General features: G+C 35.9%; 1 protein-coding gene across 3 annotated transcripts in view; it reads right to left on the reverse strand.

Annotated features, from left to right (window-relative positions):
- The window catches only part of NELL2 (neural EGFL like 2), a 360,977-nt gene that overhangs the window by 98,000 nt on the left and 238,584 nt on the right, over positions 1-24,393 (reverse strand). For all 3 annotated transcript variants that reach the window (XM_054444613.1, XM_063672658.1, XM_054444612.2), the window contains 2 exons: positions 3,799-3,921; positions 108-203 (listed from right to left, as the gene is read on the reverse strand). In XM_054444613.1, the coding sequence (XP_054300588.1) occupies positions 108-203; positions 3,799-3,921 (219 nt within the window). The remainder of the gene's footprint in view (positions 1-107; positions 204-3,798; positions 3,922-24,393) is intronic.

Here is a 24,393-nt window from a genome sequence, read left to right on the forward strand (position 1 = left end):
CCACGCTTTGAGAGCCCACTTGAAACTTGAAACATTATTTTCCTCATGGATTACTTTATGCATTGGCATAAAAATTCATTTTCTAGAAGATGAAATGATATTCTTACCCGTTTCACAGCTGGGTCCAGTGAAGCCTTGTGGGCAGGCACACACATTAGCGGCAATACAGGCTCCTCCATTCCTACAGCCATCTTTGCAAAACGCTAAAATAATTCAGACACATGATTTTAGCACTTTAGAAGTAAGTAGTTTAATAAACTCCAAACCTAGCTTTTCATTATTCCCTTGGAGATGTAAACATGAAATTATAAAAGCTATTTTAATTTTGTTTTCATGTGATATTTCCCATACATGTAAGAAACTTCAACACAACTTGTAAAACAGTACTCTTTCCAATGTTAAAGAAGTATTTCACCCTTAAAACAAAATACTGAAATTTATTTGGACAACAAACAGCAAATTTACATAATAGGAAGTACATTAAAATTCAGATTTCTTCTCATTGTAACAATCCACCTTGAAAATAAACCTGAAAATGGCAGCTATCCTAGATGGAGCAAACCACCATCTAAAGAACGAGACCATGAAACAGGAGATGGTTGAATCCCATGAGGCTCTGACCATTTTGCACACTAGCCAACGTGCCAAAATAGTAGGAAATGCTCCATCCTTCAAAAATTTGTAAGCGGGTCCTGGTAATGAATTAACCAATAGTAAGAAAAATTCATTAGAGTGGTCTTCAGGGAGACTCTTAAATTCCTCTGCTAAGGATGGGTCAGAATCCAGGATCAAGGGCAAAGACACTATATAACCTGTTTTATCAGAGTGGTTTTGGGAATGAGGCAAGTTGTTCTGTGAGTAGGAAGCTGAACCATTGCAAGGGAGCCAAGGTCTGTACCATTGCAAGGGTGATCTCTTGAAATGTGCTGTCTTCGAAGAAGTGCATAAAAGAAGGAGAGAAGAGCTAGACAAGTGAGTACAACAAGAGAAGAAGAGAAAAACAAGATGGATGAGACTGAGCCCCCTTTAGAAGCTTTTATTTCCACTTTGGCTTATTCTTTGGCTCTGTAAGGCTCAGCAGCTGCTTCCTCAGCCTGACAAAGTCTATAATGAGTGAATTAGACCAGCTTGTTCCCAGCATTAAGGCAAAAGTTTTTTCTATAGTTTTCTGGCATGTGCTTCCTCTAGTTAGGTAGAATACACTTTTTCAGAGTAATAAAATGTAGAAATCTGAAATTCTAGTGATGAGTTAAAGAAATGGACCCAGAGTCCATTTGGCTTCTTTAGCTTAAACCTCATAAGTGATAAAGAATGTGTGTGCCAGACCATGCACGTATTTTCACTGGAGTAATTTGCAAGGTTGCAGCCAATTGATACCGCACAGAACTCAATGATTCAGCTCCCACATTTAATCTACGTATCTCTCAGATTTTTCCCATTCCAAACAAAGATGTATACAGGAACTGAACAGTCTTTATTCGGGCAACCTGTAGTCCTAACTTCCAGAAGGAATTTATAGATCCTTGAGAGTTCTTCTTTCAAATAGAAGAATTATCTGTCTGCATCTTAGTTCTCCTTCTTTCAAATACAAGAATTATCTGTCTGCATCTGTTCACAATTTTCAGAGTTCTTTATTCTATGAACTTTATTCTTCATACTACATAGGAATTGGAATCAACAGAAATAAGAGAAAAGCTTTTGGGCTCCTAGATGAAACCTTAAGCCTAAGCAAACTCTCAGAACATTCAGGTGATTTGGGGGAAGTCCTAAGGACTTAGTTATATTGTAGTCTCCACTCATGCCTTGGAAATGCACTTCAAGATCCCCAGTGGATCCCTGAAACCTCAGACAGCACAAAATCTATTTTCGCATATATATATGTATACATATATTTTTCCTATACAGACATACTATGATAAAGTTTAAAGTATAAGTTATGCATAGTAAGAGATTAACAACAGTAATTTATAATAAAATAGGTCAATTATGTTGCATTTTGGGGCCATTAACAGTAAAACAAAAATTACTCGTTTTTGTTTTACTCATTTTTGAGTTAGGTTTTGTACATGGTGTTCGTTTTTTGTTTTGTTTTGTTTTTGTTTGTTTTTTGGTGGTGATGTTGCCCAATCTGGTCTCAAACTCAAGACTCAAGCAATCCACCTGCCTTGGCCCCCCAAAGTGCTAGGGTTACAGGTGTGAGCCACCAAGCCCAGTGAAAATAAGGTTTACGTGAATACAAGCATTGTGATGCCTCAACAGTGTATTTGATAATCGAGAAGGCTACTAAGTGACTAATGGTGGCTAGTTGTAGACAGTGTGGACACACTGGACAAAGGGATGATTCACATCCAAGGCGGCATGAGGCTGGACAGTGAGAGATCTCATCATGCTACTCAGAATGGTGCACAGTTTTAAACTTAAGAATTGTTTATTTCTAGAATTTTCCATTTAACATTTTCAGACTGCATTTGACCATGGGTAACTAAAACCATCAAAAGCAAAACTGTGGGTGAGAGGGAACTGCTGTACTATACTTTACATTCTAAAAGTCCAGCTTTTCTTAGGATTTGTTTAGTTTTTCCAAGCAAATTTTTGTGGGTTTTGGATCCCCAAATAATTAGGCCTTTTTCAAAATGACCTACACTAATGATTTCCATGGAGGTTTGAAAATCAGGGTAATCCTCTGGCCCACCCATCTCTGGCTACAGTGCATTTTTGTAGACCAGGCCTTAAGACCCATCCTCATAAGACACTGCATTAACAACTACTCCTTGTTCTTTCCTACCTCACATAGACATGGTATCATAGCAAACTGATTTTAGTGAACTCTGAGATAAAGGACACAGTATATTTGAGAAATCAGCAGTTTTGAAGCTTAAAATGCCTAAATTGGATAAATCATATGACATTATAAGGGATGTAAATGTTATATTATGGGAGTTTATAGAGTTTCCGAAAAGGTCTTCTATTTCCCTTAGGAGGTAGGAGGGAAAGAGGACAGTGGGGGAAAAGGTGAGTTAATGGATTGTGGTGAACTACAGTTGTATTGTCTACTGATGGAAAAAGAAATCTGATTTCAATGGGACATTTAAAAGAATGATCAATCGGCATTAACAAACAAGCTAAAATAGGAAACTATAACATGTAGAGAATCAATATTCATGGTTAATCTTCCACAGTAGCGTCCGACAGCTCACAAGGGAGCAAAAAAAAAAAAAAAAAAAAACTGTCCTACTGACTCAAAATGGTGTTGATTCACATGGTAGCATAACAAATAGGTTGACAACGCTGCCAGGAAAACAGCTATGATGATATATGCATGCTCAGAAACATCTGAAGCTGGGAGAGTGCTAAACTGGATGAAAAGGAAGGTTCAACGAAATTAAAGATCAAAAGGTGTAGAAAGAACAGACTGAGCAAACTGGAAGAAGAGGAACTTGGGATTAGACAATAGAATGCTGAAGTTTAAGATTTCCAAGATGGAGCAGTTCTCCACAAAAATGCCCAGGATGTGGTGATGGGTGTAGGTTTGCTAGAAAGGAACAGAGATGAAAACCACTGTGGCTAAGGTCAAGGAACATTAGGTCAAAGGAGCTGAATGGTTTGGTCACTTAAACACTGAAGTAACCCAGGAGGATGTCAAGACCTGAGGAAAAGACTATGAGCCACACACCAAAGCTTTTGATGTCTGTAGGAAGTACCTGGAATGTACATAACAGTAATGATAAGGTGTAGAGGAAGGTAGAGATGGATTGCATTATACATAATGTAAGAGGCACTGGCATTTAAACCTTTTACCTTTGCATGTTGTTCCATTCCCTGTATATCCCGGCTTGCAAACACAGTTGTGTCCTCCAACAGTGTTGAAGCATAAAGCATTTTCATCACAGTTGTGCTGATTTGTGATACACTCATCATGTTCTGAAATGAGGAATACAATTTTGTTACTCAAAGTTATATTTCCAAAGCTAATATATTTTAAACTACACCTTCAATCTTGGTTATTGCATGGTAAATTCTTTCAACCACAGACATAACAAATTATAAATTACAGAAGAGCTCAGATTTTGAAGAATTATATACTCCTCTTGATGTACATACTAGTTCACACATTCACAAACACTGAATGCAAAATAATTTGGACAAAAGGCCTACCAATGGTTGCAAGAAATAGAGAGGGGAGGCAAAGATGAGGATTAATTCTAGAAGTTGACTACAAAGTCAGCTGTATACAGTTAACATTTGGGGAGTTACTCTCATGAAATAAATCTGTCACCTAACTCATCCCTGTAGCATGTGAACGATGACAGGGAGGAGTGAAATTGTATTGCTTTGTAAGTCATGACCTGTAGGATAATAAAGCTGAAGTTCTAGGAGTTAGGTGCCTGCCGTTAACACCTGCAGCCACACTTCCAAGCCTAAAGATACTTATGCAAACTGTCTGGGGAATCTTTGATCTCTTTAGTAAGTTCCCTCACCCTGCAAAGAAAGCAGCACAAATCTATTAAAAGACAAACTTGCTTTTGTAATATGTGCAAATACAAACTTTAGAATATGTAATCAATATAGTATCTGCTCTAACTGCTTATAACTTGAAACTCTGGAAAGCATTGAATTACTTTACTTGATCCTTACAGCACCCCTGTGGGAGAGGCAGAACCAATATTATGGTAACCATTTTCAAGGTGACTCAACGGTGGCTCAGAGTGTTTAAGCAGCCTGCCCAAGTTCACAGGAATATCAAGTAACTTCAGAATTCTAGCTCAGCATTCAGCAAAGATGTAAATGTAAGGAATAAATACAGTGAACATGAGAAAGCAAACAAATCTAACATCAAAATAAAGATGAGGAGGAAATGCAATATGTGAGAAAATGCACACAAATTAGTTCAGCCATCTAAAATCCCTACAGTGGCACTACTTAGTTCTCAGTCTCTTACATGAATATTATTCAGGCCTAAAACAAAACATACATTTTAATAAATTACATTGATTGAGCCATTAATTTCACATGATATAAATCATGAAAGCAATGAAATATTTGATTTTACATTAGAACTCTGTATTCCAGACATTATAATGGTAATATATCTGTAACTTGTCTTTGGCATAATAGATCTGTAACTTGTAATATATCTGTAAATTGTCTTTGGCATATACAGTTAAGATTAGACTAAAATCACTTACTTCAACTACTAAAATAAAATGTCCTTCGTTTTATTTTTAAAAAATAAAAATTATCATTTTGCTATGGCATTTTATGTCTCATTCTATATAAGCACAAAGTTAGGATAGCTTTAATTATAACCCTGAAACTACATTCTTAGAGATTATTCCCAATAATCCTTTAGAGGAAAGAAAGATTTCAATCACCAAGGTTCTAGAACCGCACAAATGGATATAGTATTTTCCAAATTCCTGGCTGAATAACCCAAAATTGTGCAAAATTCTCCCCTTATTATCTAGTATCACAGAACATTTCACAGTTTTTATAAATTCATGCTTGCTACTGGTAGCTTAGAAAAGAGCTGGATTACACATGGGTCTCCTAATTGAGGCTACCCTTGGACCACCATAAAATTTCAGAAGGGCTAGAATGGGCAGCCCACCTACCTTTGGGTTCTGCTGCCTGAAGCAAAATAAATCTACCCTTTGAATGAAGTTTGCACCTGCTGCCAATTTCCTTCCCAGTGCAATTCAAAGTGCCACAGTTAATCTATAAATCTCTATATGGACAGCCGTAGGCCCTTAAAAGAGAGCTGCTGATTGATTTGATGCTGTTTTAATCCCTGCCTTGGTTGTCTTTTTAATTAGACCATACTCACCGGGTAGAGAAAGGACCTAACAAGATTCAGTTTGGCATCTAGCACGATAATGTTCAATAAATGCTAAATAATTACACAATCTGGGACCTGGTTTCCTCTGTTGTCATTTACTCTCATGGGTACTGAAATGAGAAAGTGGGCTTCTAGGCAAATCAAAGGCGAATACAGTTCTGAAGGCTTTAAATGCATCCATGCCTTTACATATATATATATATTGTTCCCTGTGACTGAAGTGTCCTTCCCCACAGATTCTCCTGGAAAACACTTACCATTTTTAAACATTACAATAAAATGTCAAGTATTGTGCGAAGATACCTTAGTCTCCCCCTCCTACAGAGTTAGGGGCTGCTATCTATTTTCTCTAACACCATACACAAGGTTCTATCATTCTCTTTTATTGTACTTTTATGTCCATTTCTTTTTAATTCTCCATTCTTAAGCTCCACTCTGGGACTATGAATTTTTAGACCAGAATTTTGTATTTTTCTTTGTATCTCATTTAAACATTCAAAGAATGTTTTTTAAATAAATGATTGAATGAATAGATGGGGCAAGATAGGAACCACTTCCTTTGCCATCATTCAAGAAAATCCCAGTTTGCTCAATTGTAGGCTACATGCCAAACACAGAGCTCTTAAAAATCCGAGCTGTTTTTACACATTGATTTTACTATGGTGCAGTTTTATTTGATTTTGGATATTTCAAATATTAATTAAGATATTAGGACATCTTTTGAAAACAGAAAATATTAATTCCTTTACACTATCACTTTAAATCTTTTCACACTACTTAAAATAAAGTTGGTTATAGCTACAATTTACGAACTAATGTAAACTGTGAGCTTAGGAAAACCCTTTTTAAGTGACTGTAGTCTCAAAGAAGATTTGATAATCCTTCACAAAAGCAGAATATAAATGAAGCAACAAGCAAATATTCTGTAAAGTCATCTCAATAAATAGATAATTACTGGTGCACCATTTCCAGTTTTGGTCAAATGTCAATTTCTCATCCTTTCTCTGACTCACACTTCCCTGAGGACTCCACCATCAAATCACTAGTTCGCCTCTCCATTTCTAGTACTTCCTCCAACACTTCCAATATATAGTAAGTAAAATTAAATAGAATAAGGAAGGAAATTCTAAGGTAAAATTTAAATCAATATTATGTTCCAATGTTTAAGAAGAGCATGTCAGGATGTAATAGTGAATAAATTTCAAGGTTTATGTCTCATATATTGAAAGGCAGACATTCAGATCTGATGTTTGGAATATCCAATCTATAAGACTTAATGCTATCTTCAGATCCTCAGTAAAAATTTCATTGTTTGTATGATATGACAATCTAACAGCTGGAAGTGAAATCAAATGCATCACTTTCTAGCTCCTCTTCATCAAAAATATCAGCACAAGGTTATTTTAATCAGAATTTAATTATTCGTTGTGTCTATGAATTTGAAATTTAAATGAAATGAAAAAAAGAAAAATATATCGAAGGAAGACACCATCACTCAACAATACTAAAAAGAAGTAATTTGGATGTCAATCACTACAAAACATTATATATAGAATCTATAATTGTATAGTGATAGTTAAAAAAGATTTTTTCCTGTGTGTCATGATTTCTTTGTTCTGCATCTCTACATACAATGTAAACCTGATTTCATACTAGTGATGAGGCACAATATAGTAAAGTTCCTCCATGGGAAAAAAAAGTAATAATATACACACTTGGATGCATCTAAATGCAGATGTTATGTATAACAATAATACTTGGCTTTCACTGATTAACCCCTAAGTCAACCTGGGTATGCTAATGTATCTAAAATCATTTTAAGATTCCATATCCAACAGTGTCATCAGTCATAACATGGACTTAAGATGAGGTTTAAATTTGGTATTCATATTGAGCTGTTTGCAGAATGAATGTGCTACCTAGAAACAAACCAGCTGCTCTAAAATTCACATAGCTTTCCTCACTGTGATTTCAAAATAGATGTACAATAGAACATAATCCATGTCCTGTTAAAAAATTTCAGTATAATATAAAATGCAAATACTTCAGAAAATAGGAGTGAAAAGTCATCATTTAAATGCATCTACATTTAAATTCAATTTAGTACATTTTTCTTCAATATGTATTTAGTATTAGAATATTTGGGGGTTAAAAATGATTATAAAGTTAAAAGCCTTCAAAAAGCTTACAGTTTAGTTGAAGACATAAGAAAAAAACACAAAGCTTTAGTAAGTAGTTTCATTATGAGAAACTGCTAAAGTAGAGAAATAAACACTGCTTACAGAGGGTTGCAAGAGATCAGGGGAGGTTCTGGTTGGGTCAGGTAGGAATCCAGGAATGACTTCTTGGAGAACGAAGAATTTGACATGGATTTTTTTTACATGTGTTGGTGAGGGCACGTGCAGATTCCCAGTTAAAAACACCATTCATATACTTTGTCTCTTTTGTTTTTGGAATTTCAAGGCCCTTATAAATTTGAATCACACTGAATAATTTATAATAATCATAGCTACAATTCAGTGCTTACTACATACCACATACTTTGTTACATATATTATCTCATTTAATCCTTATATTAACTAATAACATTATCATTACAGAAAATTAAACTTGACTTGGAAAGGCTAAGTGGCTTGCCCAAGAACACACAGCTAGTAAATAGGAGAGCTGTGAATTACATCTGACTCCAAAGTTCAGGCTATTGATTGCTATGTAATTGATTGCCCAACATATTTAATGCTTGCGCTTTTCCCAATCTATTCCTTTTTTATTCTAGTGTTCTTCTTTATAATTATCCAGAAGTTTTTAATGTTTACATAGTTTAATGTCTTTTTGTTGTATGTGAAGTCTTCTGCTGCTTTACAATTAGGACGTTATCATCTCTTTACTATATTTTATACCTCTTTAAAAACACTGTCTAAAAGGAGTCTTATTAGAATTAGAGCACTTCTTAAGGCAAAGGACAGACATCACTTTCTGTTCATACTAAAACCCACATTTTCACAAGGTAGAAATAAGTTTTTAAAAGAAAAGGATGATAACAACGTGTTCAAGTTCAAATCCCCGCCAAACAAAGTAACCAGCTAACAGAACTTAGACTCTAGCACCAATCGCCTGCACTTAAAAGTCTCTTGAAGCTCAATATTAAATCAGTTAGACACTGATTTAATAGACACCTCCAATGACCGAGAGTCCTCTCCTCTAACACCAGTGGTCAGGCCCTAGAAACACTGTGCATTGTGCTGGATAATTCTGCTTCATTCTACCAGCAATATCCTAGATCCTCTAGCTGACACCTTTATACACTAGATTCTGCTCTTCTGGTAACAGACATAATATACCTTCATAGTCAGCACACTACTCTCAGAGAAACTTTCTTCTCTAATGTATTTCTCCTGCCACAGGAAATATATTGCCTATCTTGCATCTTCTACTCTTCTGTTCAAATTTTAAAATGTTGGAAAAACAGCAGCTACAGTACCATATAGGTGTAAGTTTCACAAAGAAAGCTGCTTCACTTTCCCTAACCCAAGTGTTTTCTGGAATATAAATTTCACATAAGTTAATTATCTCTTAGATTGTAGCAGGATATGGCCCTAAACATATTGACAACCAACCTCTAGTAATAACTATCATTCGACTACTAGAAACCTGAGAAAAAGCTCCCTTAGACTAAATGCTAAATAAGTCTTGGAGCAGAGAAGCCCATAGAAGAGGTATGAATTTCTCTTGAGTAGCTTATAACAACAGTATCAAATTACATGTTTAGAGGGATGGTTTATCTAAAAAATGTATGGCTGCTTAGTCATATTCCTCTAATATTTCTGTAGAGTAGATTGCTTAAGATATCAATGGGTTTTACCAAAGTCCATCCATAAGCATCACTTGTAAGTGTCTCCACCAAAGCAAATATGTAGTGACCCGCACTGGTTTGTGAAGAGCATCCAAATCACACAGCCCACAGATCTGCAATACTGAGACTTCTTGCTTTATTCCAAAAAGAATGGCAACAACGGTGAATCCTCAGATAAAATATACTCTCTCTCTCTCCTAGTATACTAAACAACTCTCTGAACTTGTCCACAGCACCTCAGTACTTTCACAATATAATTATTATACTGCAGATCTTTCCAAAATGAGTACAAGCAGAGTTTAAAGAATGTTCTATATTACAACTCCAGAATTTCTGGGTTTAGGTCTATAAGAAAAAAGTGGTACTCCTTCCTTCCTTTTCCCTTCTTCCTTCCTTCCCTTTCACAGATATTTAACAGTCTGGTATATGAAAACATTGTGTTATAATTCATTAGATGATTTAAAATGTCCTTGATCAACTATGCTGTAGTAGGACCACAACTAAATTTGAAAGATAAAGTAGAAAAAATGAGAAGATTATGTACTATTGTAATGAACAATAACAGGGAGTTAGTGTATATAGTACATATTCTAATTTCCAGACAGGCTTGGTTTAGATGCCATTTTATCCTAGTTCTCTGGACCTGAGAAGGTTAGCTAAGCTTTCTAAGTTTAAAATGAGGAAATTAGGATCTATATGAAACAGCAGTTGTGAAGAACAAATTTAAAGGATAAAAGTAAAATTGCCTGCAATAATAAGGACACTTAAGAAAACTTAGTTGCCTATTATCTACTTCAGTGGGACAATTTCTTTTGCTCTTGCTAGATAGATGGCTTCTCTTTTCCATTTCATTTTAATTCTGTGGAGAGAGCCTAAATGTCCCACAGTGTTTGTTCTCCTCACAATCTTTTCTGAGATCAAATCTATTTTGGACATTTTTCTTGTTTCCAAAATGCCACTACTTTCAATGATTACATCAAGGGAAAATTGCCTGCTGACATATTGAGCAACAGCTATTCATTTTGTTTCTTGTGATTACCTTATTTACTCACTTTATGTTATAGAAAAATTTTACTTACTACCATGTCATTTTAACAGAAATCTGTTTTTAATGCTACTAAAGTGACTGCCAGAAGTCATACTATAAACATGTTTGATGCCTATATCAGTAGCAAATTCTCTAAAAGTCATTTTTAACACCCAGGCATTTTTAATTCACTATTTAAGTTTCTTGTTCACTGACCACACCGATTCAATTCAATACTGACTTCTTGTTATTCTTCAGTTTGCTTGGCAACTAGGAATTTGTTCTGATTTTCTTCTCCTGACATGCTTGGTTGATCTTCTTCTAGTCTTTTCACTGGTGTGCTCAGCCTCCTTTCCTAATCCTTATTTGACCAAGAATCTTAACAACCAAAGCACACTCAAATTTCCTCCTTCTCCTTATAGTAATTTCATAAGCTAATCCAACTATTGATTATATTGCAAAAACATGTTTTATAATATTTGGTGTTTCATCAAATAAGCTTTGTCTGAACACATTATAGGGCAATAAAAATCTTGTAACCAGATAGATTTGTTTTCTCAACACATGATTTTAAGGTTTCTGCTATATCATTCTAGTGCTCTGGAGAGTGCAAAGATGGATAATCTGAGATCTGTGACCCCAAGGAACTTCTTAACTATTCAAGGACTGGTGATACAAATAGATAATTAACTGTGATATATTGTAGAAGTTGTTTAGTGCCATAACAGAGAAAACAATAGTAGTAACAATAATGATAGTAGCTAAATTCTTAAGTGCTTACTACAGACTGCAAAACACTGTGCTAAGTGTTTTATATGCATTATCCTCTTTAGTCTTCATAAAAGGCCTGTTCGGGTAGGTATTATTTTTATTTTTATTTTATAAATGAGAATACAGAGATTGCTTGGAGCAATAAGGTGCTTTGTCCAAAGTCACATAGCTAGAAAGTAACAAGGCCACACCTTCAGTGTTTTAAAATATACAACCTGTAAACGAAAATCTCATGAAGCTTAAGTAGCTCAAAGAGATGAGGACTGACTGAAGGTTCCGGGAAAGCATTACATGGGAAACAGGCTGAACAGGTGGCTCTTGAAAGACAGGGAGGGTTTTTAACAGAAAAGGGTAAAGATGGGGAAGAACACTGCAGCTGGAGAAAACACAGGTGCACAAGATAAAAGCATGGGGTATATAACAAGGCCCTCAAGTACTTGAGCTGGCAGATGGTGATGACTAAAAGAGAACAGTAAGGAATAATTATTGGTAGCCTCCAGACTACAACAGAATTTTATTTGGTAGGCAATAAATAGCTGCTTCCAGCTGCAGAAGAAAAGGTGGCATGAAAAATTAGAGTTGATTTTTAGGAAAACTAATCTAACAGTAATGTGTAGATGAAGAGAGATTAACGTTCCTTGACAAAATGGGCTTCTCATGTTAGAAAGTTAGCATTCCTCTCTCTTTTAATCCCTTTCTTCCTTTTATTCTTCTCCATTCGAGTTAGATTATTACTGAGAGTTGAGACAGGAGTCTGTGCAACACTGAGAGAAGGAAGAGGAGAAAGAGGAGAAGAATGAGAAGGTGGAGGAAGATAAGGAGGAAGAGGAGGAGGAGGAAGAGGAGGGGTGTTGACAACAAAGAAAAACAGAAAGAAACTGAGTGCTTATTACCTGCCAAGCACTGTGCTAAGTAACGTATACATGCAGCATAAGTACTAAGGACAGAGGACGAATCATCGGGAAGTTTACAACAAAATCACAAGATTTGAATCCCTTTAAGGCAGGAACCATGTCTTATTCATTTTACACATCCAAACCCCTGTGATTTTGTGAATTAAACTGTCTTGAATAGAAGGTCTAAAGTATAACAGAAAATGATGGAGAAAGAAGGGTAGATTTGTACTCCAATTTTGGGCTCCATAGTGAATCTATATTTGAGCCAAGAGGAAGAAACACTTTAGATAACTTAGGTTCTTAACCTGGGCAACTGGGAAGGTGGTGATGAGATTAATAGATATAAGAGAGCCTCTTACCTTTAGGTATTTTGTTATTCTTGTTCACCTGGGTTTTGTTTTTTTTTTTTAATGGCAAAGAAGAAAATAGAATTAAAAAGTCAAAATATAAAGGCAAGGACCATCTTAGGAAACAAAATTTACTCTATTGATGGTGATCATAAACCAAATAAACACTCTTCACCTCAAATCTGTTTAACGACTGCCACTTATATGGTAAACCTGTGGGTCTAATTCATCAATCACCCCCAACATCCAAAACAAAATGACTGGCACAAAATTGGTCTCCAATGAATATCTGTTAAGGAATGCATCATTGATTCTATAGTGTGTCTCAATCTAACATGCAAAACATTCAGAGACCTGACAATGCTGAATATTCAAGGTATTCCAGAATGGCAATCCTGCAGTATCTCTTATTGTCTCTTCAAGTGCTTGCCCCATTTCCAACCTCAGCACATTACTTCACCAGCAACCTCACAGATAAACATTCAGGTCATCAGGAGAGAATGTCCTCAGATTTCCCATCCACAGACAAATATACAGCTAAATCTATCCTTAAGTCTTTCTTCCTCCAAAACCAGGGATCCAGGAGTCACTACAGACTCTTCCCTCCCTTCTTCTCACTCCCCACATTCATCCGGGGGCCAGGTCACCTGGATTCTTCTTTCTTAAAAGTTCTCATTTCTGTCCTCCCATCTCTATCCCCATTGCTCTGCAGGTGCCCCAAACTGGGCACTAAATAGCTCTTGTTTGGATTAGTGCAATAGCCTCATGATGACAACACTGTCTCCAGTTTGGTGCATTTTCAGACCATTATCAGAATAACTTTTTATAAAATCTAATCTCCTTTCCTTCTGCCCCCACCAATCCTCCCGATTCTCTCTTCCTCTCTCTTAATTTTGCTATTGGTGGCACACCATTGTTTTTACTGGCCATCAAGGCACCACATCCTCATTATAGCTTTCATCATAGCCCTCTGCTTTTACCAAACTGCGCATTGACGTACCCACTGCAACTTCTAGTAGTAATATCACTTGTTGAGACTCTACTAAAGGCCATGTCTTTCATGTGTGCTTCCTTGCTGCCACATGTGCTATTCTCAGCCCAGAAAGCCCCTTCCCACTTTCTTTGCTTAACTCTTCTACTCACCTCCCACTCAGATCACACAAAACTCCTTCAGAAAATTTTCTTTGAGATTCTCTCAGTCTCATTTAGATGAGCCCTGTAGAACCTGCGTTTCATTTCGTTATAACATTTGAAAGCCAGAATGTGAAGTGGTTAGGTGAAAGGACTTTGGAGTCAGGCTGCCTCAACTCAAATCCTGGCTCTTCCTTTTACTAGCTATGAGGTCTTGGGCAAGTTACTTAATCTCTTCAAACCACAGATTCCTCCTCTACAAAATGAGTCTAAAAACAGTACAGAGGTAAAATCCCCTGCAGGATCTGGGGCCATACTCAATAATTAAGCATTTCGGCAGCAAAAATATGACCATTCAAACAAATTGGATCAATAAAGATGCAAAATAGCCTCATATCCGATCAAATTTTGCTGCCAAATGTATTTTAAAAAATAAACATTTGAAGTACCTACATCCTTCACGTGGATTTACTCATTGTTATTGTGCTCGAACTTTTTTTTTTAACTGCATCCATATAGAACCTCTTTGAAATAAAAATTAATAAGAAAAAACAAAGAAAATAAAGTAAATAAACATTTGGTCATCACAGCTGTCTGGATTTTTTGGAGTTTAGATCTACAGATAAGGGACTGTGGATATGCATGCCTTTCACAGAGTTGTGAGGCTCAAATGTGGTAACGTCTGGAAAGCACTGAGAATAATCCTGGTTTGCGTAGCACTTCATGAGTTAGTATTACACCAGCTGTCCTCACGCTGTCAGGGATTGTAAATTCTCTTACCTGTCCCTCCACAATCAGTATACTTCTTGAGAAAGAAAATGTTAGTATAGATCTTTGATCCTCACATCTTGCCGTTAACACCTGCCATGTTTTAGGCACTTGATACATATGGATGAATCAATGATGGTTAGGCTCCAACAGATACAAAATCAGCATTTTTCAATTTCTCAGAGCATTTTACATCTAGAGTTCATTGCACTCACTCAGAATCCCTGTAACACGCGTGAGATTTAATATTTAGAAAAGTATCTACATGCTGCTTAAGAGATCATGACGCTTAACTTCACCAATGCAAAAGTTCAACCTTGTTGCTCCTGTGTTTTCATGTCAGTGCTGCCCCTAAATTTGGCAAGAGGCAGGATTTTCCACCTATTGACATTTATTTCAAAGAAAGAAAAGGCTTTCACTAAGCTAGTGAAAATCTCTGCTGGAGAGAAATATCACCTCCACCTAACCCCATACGATCTTTTCGTTTTTTGAAAACTTTAAGGCCTGCTCTCCTTTAATATCTACAAATAAATAAGATTAGAGAGTATACTCAACAAAGTACACCAGAAAAAAAGTACCTCAAAACAAAATGAAATATAAAAGGTAACTTCTGAAATATACAATTTCCTAAGAAAAACAACCACAGCATTCCAACATAGACAGTCTTTCCAATGAATTTTAAGATATTAGATTTCCACAGTTTGATCAGATACTATTTTCTGACCTTTAATCTTCCAACTTATAGAAAATAGAATGATTCCTCAGATGAGAAAAAGTGATGAGACCATGGGGCAAAAGAAACCTATCAGTGTTTTCATTCAGGGGCGTAATTTTAGAACGAGCTTCATTACAAAATTTATCTTTCTTAGAGTATGTTATTTTAATATCTCCTGCAGCAAAATACAAGATAAAAGATAATTTCCTACTCCAAAGGATTACATACATTGTTCTTGATAAAACAGGAAGAAGCATATAAAAGTATCTTTTGTGCACTTTTATTTCATGCTTCTGTGTTTATTGTTTTTCAGACTATTTAATTATTTCTAACATTTTAGAGCTAATATCTTTAAAGACCCTTTAATATTTTTATTTGCAGTGGTGTGTTTATTGATGTTATAAATATGTGTTAAGGTCTCCTGTGCTTAAATTAGAGTTGTGGTCGTTACAAGATGAGTAAGGCAGAATTCTCATTCTCAAGATATCTATAGATGTTTTTCCCTCATAAAATAATAGATACAGCTGTATTTCTTTATGTATGCATATATGTGGGTATGTGTGTGAATATATAGTATATATGTGTGTGTATGTATATAATTTGTATGCACCAGACATAGATAGACAGATATTAAGTAGCAAGTAATGGCTAACTTATACCTATGTTTTGTTCTGCTCGAGTGGCAGGAATCAATTTAGAAACATAGTGAAATGGTTTTTTTGTTATTCCAAAAGTCTTCTTTTCTAACATACAAAAGGATATTCTCTTTTGATAATGTGGTTAGAGTGCCTCTTCTTTTATATCTTTTTTTTAAAGAATTTATAATGGATTTTATTCTAAATCTCACTCAGAATCATCCACTTTTACTTGATAGGTTCCTTAAACTTCAGTAATTCTCTCACTGTGCCTCACAGAGGGGAGCTCTTGCCCCCAGGAATCACTAAAAGCTTTCAGAGGAGTTTAAGAGATACTTTAACGTCAATTCATCATTCTCTTTCCCTGATGGTTTCTTACACCAACAAGCTAACTCTTCCCTTCTCCTGATGTTTGCCATTTTTACTTGTGCCCTTGGCCTCTGGGATCCCAATCAGACTGTTGCTCAGACATGAATAGAAACGTGACCCAAAGACCCAGAAGATGTGTAGCTTAAGAAGCAACTGGATGAAGCTGGAAACCATCATTCTCTGCAAACTAACACAAGAACAGAAAACCAAACACCACATGTTCTCACTCATGAGTGAGAGTTGAACAATGAGAACACATGGACACAGGGAGGGGAACATCACACACCGGGGCTTGTCAGGGGGGTGGGGGCTAGGGGAGGGATAGCATTAGGAGAAATACCTAATGTAGGTGATGGGTTGATGAGTGCAGCAAACCACCATGGCACGTGTATACCCATGTAACAAAACTGCACATCCTGCACATGTACCCTAGAACTTAAAGTATAATAATAGAAAAAGAAGCAACTGCATGACAACAAATGGGGATTGATTCTGATGCCAACTTTCTTTACTTTGCCTTCTCTTTCCACTACTTGCCTTCTTATATCTCTGTTTCTTGCCCTTGCTTCCTTCCCAGTTGCAAACTTTACTCACACCTCTCTCCAATTTATTCATTTCAATTTCTTATATTCTTCCACAAAATTAAAAACTTTAAAATAACATACCCTTCTCCCCAACTGCAAGTGTACATTTTAATTACAATCAGCAATGTCCTGCTCTAGGGAAAACACTCACTCTTTGTATTCATGGCTCTTATTCTACTCTCCTCTAATTACACCCAGCACCTCCCTCCTCACTACCTTCTTTCCCCCAACCTCTTTTCTCTGGGGTCCCAGATCTAGTACAACTGGCAAATAGGTGTATTTAAAGGTTCCCTCTTGTAATGTTATCTACACACGTTCCATATATGTTCCCATGAATGATAAAATCCATTCACTCACTCACAATATCCCTTTAAGGCAAAGTGGGACAAGAGGAAGGCAGAAAGACAAAATGAAAAGGATTTGCAGTTATCAAAATATAGCTGGCTCAAGTAGCCTCCAGGGCCTCTAGGACAGATTGATCAAGTTGACGGTGACTCACTAATGCTCCTGCTTCTCTGTCTTCTAACTTGGTCTCTGCATTCTCCATCCTCCACCCGCAATCCAAAATAATAAACTAAATGAAAATGATTACTTTGAAAGTGAGACGTGACCATTATGGAAAGTTCCAGAGCAGTGAAAAACAGAATGATGGAATCATAATGTGAAACTCTTGAGAAACATAATTTTCTAAAAGAGAAGATGACAAATATATATATATATATTTCTGAACAAGTGAATGTTGGGGAAAGTACACTACTGATGTTAATTATAGATTTATTTTGGGGATAGGAAAGTCCTCTTTTTTAAAATGTTTACTCTCTGTCACTACTTCAGGACTTTCATGACTCAGCATATTTGCCTAAACTGTTACCTTAGACTGCTGTGCATTCCTTTATCATGGTATTGAACACCCTGTATGGCAGTTGTATATTTGCCTACCAACCTTTGCTTCTAGGTGATGAGTGCCTTCATTATAAAGATGTGTTTTGTTTTTATACCCTTATTAACATAATAAAGAGTGGTTAAAAGGGAATTGGCCCCACCATAATGGCACCAACCAACTCTCCAACCACCCCTACACATCCAAGTAAAAACAATATATATGTTTGATGTGCAAATGCAACTTCAAAAGGAGGCCCCTAGCTCTCTACATCAAACATATTACTTATCATTGCCAAACCTTCGGCAGGTACTCCTGCTATATCCTGTGCTTGGCAGAGTGTCTGACCAGAATTTAGTACTTCATCTGTGTTTATTGATTGAATGTTTTCATGCATTAAAAAAAATGGAGCAGGTTGGCATGATACATCAAGAGGAGAAAAAAAATCCATCTAGAATGTTCTAAGAAGCTCCTGACCTGATTGCTGAATACTTGCAACAGAAGGCTTTTATTTGTATGTCATTAGATTTAAACTCCTGGACTCTCCTCTCTCTGTCTCCAGTCAACTATTTCAGAGAAAAACATCTAGAAAAGTATTTATTTCACTGTGGTTAATCAAATCTAACAACACATGACCCTATCTCACAATCTTTCCTGAATTGGGTTGAAACACTCAAGCTTGCCAGCACAAAAGCAGTTAGCATTTTTACTTCTGTGAATATTATGGACAATTCTATGTTACCTAAGGTAAAATGAAACTCAAAAGGTAATTGGAAAAAAAAATCAAAGTATATCAGAAGCTCAATTTTAATAATTAGCCTTCTCTAACATCTCTAAAAAGTGTTTTCCCTATAAGTTTAAAAGCGCATGATTTAAAAAAATGACCATATGTATATCAACATATTTGAATGTAGTCAATTAATATGCAAACATATTCACCTGTAGCCTTCTTATTTCATACAACAAGCAGAACAATCATTTCAAAACATAAAACAGATCATGACATCTGACTTATTTTCCCATTTTGAATAAAATATAAAGTCTTTGCCATGGCCACAGTGTGCCCTGCAATATAGTCATCTTCTACTTCTCTCTTCCCAATCACACTGGCCTCTCTGTTTTCCTTGAGTAGCTAAAGCATTTTGCTGTCCCGTCTTCTTGAGATGCTATTAATTCACAGGTTTTTGTAGCTCACTCACTTGTTCACTTATTTCAGAACTCTGCTCAGAGGTCACCTCCTTAGACATGCTCCATCTCAGACCACTTCTTTTACCTGGATTTATTTCTTCACAACACTTGTTCCTCTCTAACATTATACTATATAAAATTATTTGCTTATATATTTATGGTCTGTCTTCCTCATTCAAATAAAAGTTGGATGAGGACAGAGACCGTAATTTATTCACTGACACATATCCACCATGTAAGAGAGAATTTGTTTACAGTAGAAACAGAGAATTTTAAGAGAAATCGGACCCTGTGGCTGCATCCCTCACCATTTTTTTTATTGATGATATGAAGACATTGAGGCTTATTCAGAGTAAATGACATATCCAAGGCCACAGTTAATAAGTGGCAGAATTAATAAGTGACAGAATCTTAGTTATCTTTACTTCCAGTCCAGCAGCTTTTGACTATAAAGAAACAAACAAAACAAATGGATAGCCACACTGAATTTTGATTTTACAGAAATTTACATTTTGTTTTTTAGAAAAGCCTCTCTCTAAAAATTGTAATAGTTTTTAATCTTGGTTTATTTTTTGTTTTCCTTCCCTTCACTAACAGTGAGCCCTAGTGTGATTTTGCAAATCCCAGAAAGTGAAAGCTAACAGGGTGTGACAGCTGGTATGTCCCATGCTCGTCAAATTCAGTGGTCTGTAACAGGGTAAATGACACAATTACCTGCTGTAATTACTGCTGCTGACAATACAGTCTCCCTAGTGAATGCTTTATGAAATTCAGAACTGCATTTCTTGTCAATCCAACCCAAATCCTGCATACTTATTTGAGGCAGTATTTTGCTAAATAAATGTTAAAAATTAGAGCCCAAATCTAAGTGGGCATTTATTACTTAGTGTAATTCAAGCATTATGGATGCATTTTGCTTTAATCTAATTTTTTGCATTGACATGGAAATCTTTCTAACAAAGTTTTGCTTTAAATCAAGAATCTATTCTCATTGGTTATAAAGAGGCACAGAATACTTCACAGAAAAAGCAGATGTACCAAAAAAAAAATCAGAACTGAATAAATGAAGCATCTGCCAAAATCCCTGGTCTAGAGTGGTCCGCTGTACACCGAACTTATTACTTATTTCATTTCAACTATAAAGACACTTGAGAATACACACAGACACAAACAATTGTAATAGTTGACTGCTCTGAGTTTGGCTGCCAGCCAAAATCCTTCACAAATTATAGGTAGGCTGTAAAAATAAAAAAATAAAAATGCACAGGGACATACTTGCCTGCCGATATAACTTGTTCCCCTTTCTTAAAAAAAACAAGTAGAATCACCAAATTCCCATTCTAAGACTGAGATTAGATTAAATAGCTTAGACACAGTAATAACAAAGCAATTCCAACTTATGGAAAAGTAGTACAAGCTCTTTTGCAAGTACATTCAAGGAACACCAATATGTTAGCAGAATTGTATTAGTAACCAGATGATTTTGATTTTGCAAATAAGTGGTTCCTGGTTATTGATACAATGTATTCCTGGAAACCACACCAGAACGCTGATTATCATTAAATGGAACTAATCATATCCTTATTGGATTCACATGTTCTAACACAGTTTGGCACCGTCAGCAAAAACCAATGAATAAATGGGTGAAGAGTTCAAAAGTAAAGGACACGTACTTTATAATCAGTGCTGAATGTGCACAGCAGTAAAACAAAAATGAGAAAAGAGGGCTAATATGTCATTTAAGTACATCATATCTTGACACACAGATCCTCATTCCATAATGACACAAAAGGAGAAAAATTACATTTTAAAATATAACAACATGCAATGTTAATGAATAATACAATGGGTTTTGTAGTCTCATTTTTGGAAGTGAAAGTAATGATAAATCAGTAAATCATTTCTGAATTTCTTAGACTTTGCAGTTATCCAGTGGTTGCTGAAGAATTGCAGCATGCCCATCCACATGATCGAGGGTGGTAAGCCACTTAGCTACTGCACTGAAACACAATCCAAGCCAAAATGTGGTCTCATGCAAGCTGAGATCAAGGTGTTGAAATACATTTGTTCATCTAGTCTCCAACCCCACTGGGTTCTATAAAGCTTTCCCTTCTTTGAGACTTGCCCTTTGCTATTGGCCAGCATTTTTGTTTTGGAGTCTTTTGGTCTGCTCATTTCTCCACCCTGTAATGTTCTTCCCCAGGTTCTTCATCCCTCAGGACCCCAGTGAGGCCCTATCTGAACACATAACCTAAGTAGGTACCAATGCTTGCCTCTATAGCTTTCCTTCATAGCACCTATTTAGCATTTGATAATACTCACCCACTTGCTTAGTTACTAATCTGCCTGCTCGCCTCACCCTCTAGATGGTAGACAATGAGGGGATGAATTGGGTGACTAGCACAGTACCCAGGCTGTATTAGGTGTGCCCACCTAAATATGAATTAGATGAATGTACCTTTCAGACTAAAGGACTATTTTCCCTTTGTATGCCTTTGTCCATACTTCATAATTCTAAATTTGAAATTTTAGAGGTCTTGAGACTAGTGAATATGCAGGTGAGGAATAAGACTAATAGCTCCTCTGTTCAGTGTAGAATAACTGTATAATGTCAGGCTTTTATTTGAATGCAATTACATTTCAAGAGACATGTAAAGTGTATCTAAATTTGGGTACAAAGGAGTCAAATAATATAAATCCATTCCACTGTATTAATTTGAACTATGGGTGAGAATCATTTCAATTCAAATGGCCTAAATAGTCACTTTCGCACTGAAGCATGAAAGGGTATAATTTCAGTTCCAGCATTCTAACGGAGTCCACTATAAAGGCAAAATATCAGGTTAGGAGAGTTTAATGTTAGCTTCAGAAAATCATTTTAAAATAATCTCAGAATTTAAAAAAATTAAATTTTATTGAAAACATTTTTCCTATTGATAGGATTATCTAGTCAATAGAATTATCTAAAATCAGATTGATTTTTAAAGGAATTAAAATATGAAGACTCAGGTAAAGAAATATTGTGTTTAGGAGTAGGATGCAGAATTGTGGTACCCCTGCAGTAATAAATCAGCAGCAAAGCATTACAGAGATGTCACAGGTAAGCTTGCTTGGAAATGTACCGGATGCTATCCTTACAGTCATATCTATTAACCCAAAGTCTTCATGGATAGACTCCATATTTCAGAGACAGGTCGGGCACATACAATGAAATAATGCATTGAAAACTCTCTCTGGTAATTCTGGGTTAAAAGGTTATTTTCCTCATTCATTTTTACAAATATCATGGTAATTGAAACAAAATGCAGACTGGAAATATTTATTAACAAATCATTTTCCCCAGACATCATCACCAACCACAGAAGCTGGCTTGCATTGTGACACATATTTGCCAACACTGTCATAAATTTTCAACAACACTGTAATTATTTCCTGACCTAGAACTGTAAGTTCATAAAGGATTTCAGAATATCATCTTGCCCTAGAAATTTCTTTTCTAATCTGTCTTTGTCCTTCTGAAGACATTCCCAAGTAGAATCACATGTTGGTTGGTTACATATTATAATGAATAGTGAAGCACTATTACTTTGTCCTCTATTACTAATAGCCCTATTAATCACGTTGAGGTGTTTCATTATCCATGCAGAAGCAACACCTATATGCATATTTTGCATATTTAACATTCTACCACTTTGAAGATATATAATTTGTACTTGTATAATTAAGAAGACTTGATATGAACAGAAAAATGCCTCATCATTTGGCTGGCATTTGCATTCAAGCTTATGTTTAGCAATTTGTTGAGCACTTACAATGTGCCAAGTACTATAACATATAATTTACTTTGTCCTTTGATTTAATTTTCACAACAACCCTATGAAATAGTATTGTTAACCCCATTGTATACTATAAGGCAAATGAAGCATGAAAAGGGGTAAAAAAATTTCTTCAAAGAATTTTAAGTAGAGGAACTAGAATTCAACTAGAGCTGTCAAACTTAGAGACTAAATTCTTAAATGTTAAAATAAGTTAAGAAGCTCTGAATTGAACTAATCGATCTTCTTCATTTGAAAGTTTATATCTTTTGAAAAGTAAACATGTTACCCCTTAACTGCTCCACAGATCAACCCCAGCCACATGGCCACACTGTGGATCTAATTACCAGAAGGCACTTTCCATATTCAAGTTTTCACAGTTGGTGCTTCTTACAGATCCTTTAAGAAGTCCAGGGCCATGTCCCATCATAAGGACCCCACTTTAAGAAGAATGAGGATTCACTAAAACACATCAAGAGAACAGTCATAATAATGAAGAAATTAATTAGGAACAATAACTGGTGGAAGTGTGAGCTAATTTTAAAAAAGGATACCCCGAGAAAGTGAGTTTTTGAAAACATTATTTTGAGTGCTGTTAGATGGAATAAAGATTAGTCTCATTTTCCTGTGCTCCAGGGTGTAAAATAAGGATAGCTTAATCACTGACTTAAGAATATGGTATTCATTCCATGTCAACTTCATTTGTGTTGGCCTCCTTGCCTAAAATCTTTTTTCTTCTTCTAGTTTACCCAAATTCTATCTCTCCTGAAATGTACTCTACATTCCATCACTTTCAAGAAAATGTTTCCGATTGGAACCATCCTCATTGAATTTCCTACCTTCAGAACTCCTAGGCGTTATTATACTGGCTTCTTTTGATTGCTCTTATTTGTTACAGAAATTCTCCAACAGACAGGCCGGGCGCGGTGGCTCACGCCTGTAATCCCAGCACTTTGGGGGGCCGAGGCAGGCGGATCACGAAGTCAGGAGATCCAGACCATCCTAGCTAACATGGCGAAACCCCGTCTCTACTAAAAATACAAAAAATTAGCCGGGCGTGGTGGCGGTTGCCTGTAGTCCCAGCTACTCGGGAGGCTGAGGCAGGAGAATGGCATGAACCCAGGAGGCAGAGCTTGCAGTGAGCCAAGGTTGCACCACTGCACTCCAGCCTGGGCAGCAGAGCAAGACTCTGTCTCAAAAAAAAAAAAAAAAAAAAGGAAATTCTCCAACAGACTCAGTTTTTTCAAAATAGGTCCATGTCTTTTACTTCTTCTCTACCATATAAAGGTGAGGTGTGGAAATAATGAAATATATATATATATATATATATAAAATATATATAAATATATATAAACATTATTTTAGATAATAAAATTAATAAAGTAGGAAAAGCAAGAGTTCCACATGTTATGGAGAAAACACATCCAAAGAACCCATGAGTTAAGAAGGAATCACAATGAAGGAATCAAAGGATATTTTAAAATATTTAGAACTAAATGCTATAAAGAATACTGATTTTATATTTGTGGGATGTAGCTTAAGGAAATATTAGATAGAAATTTATACATTTATATGGAT

The sequence above is a fragment of the Pongo pygmaeus genome, chromosome 10 (genome assembly GCF_028885625.2).
Source record: "Pongo pygmaeus isolate AG05252 chromosome 10, NHGRI_mPonPyg2-v2.0_pri, whole genome shotgun sequence".
In the NCBI taxonomy this organism is placed as follows: Eukaryota; Metazoa; Chordata; class Mammalia; order Primates; family Hominidae; genus Pongo; species Pongo pygmaeus.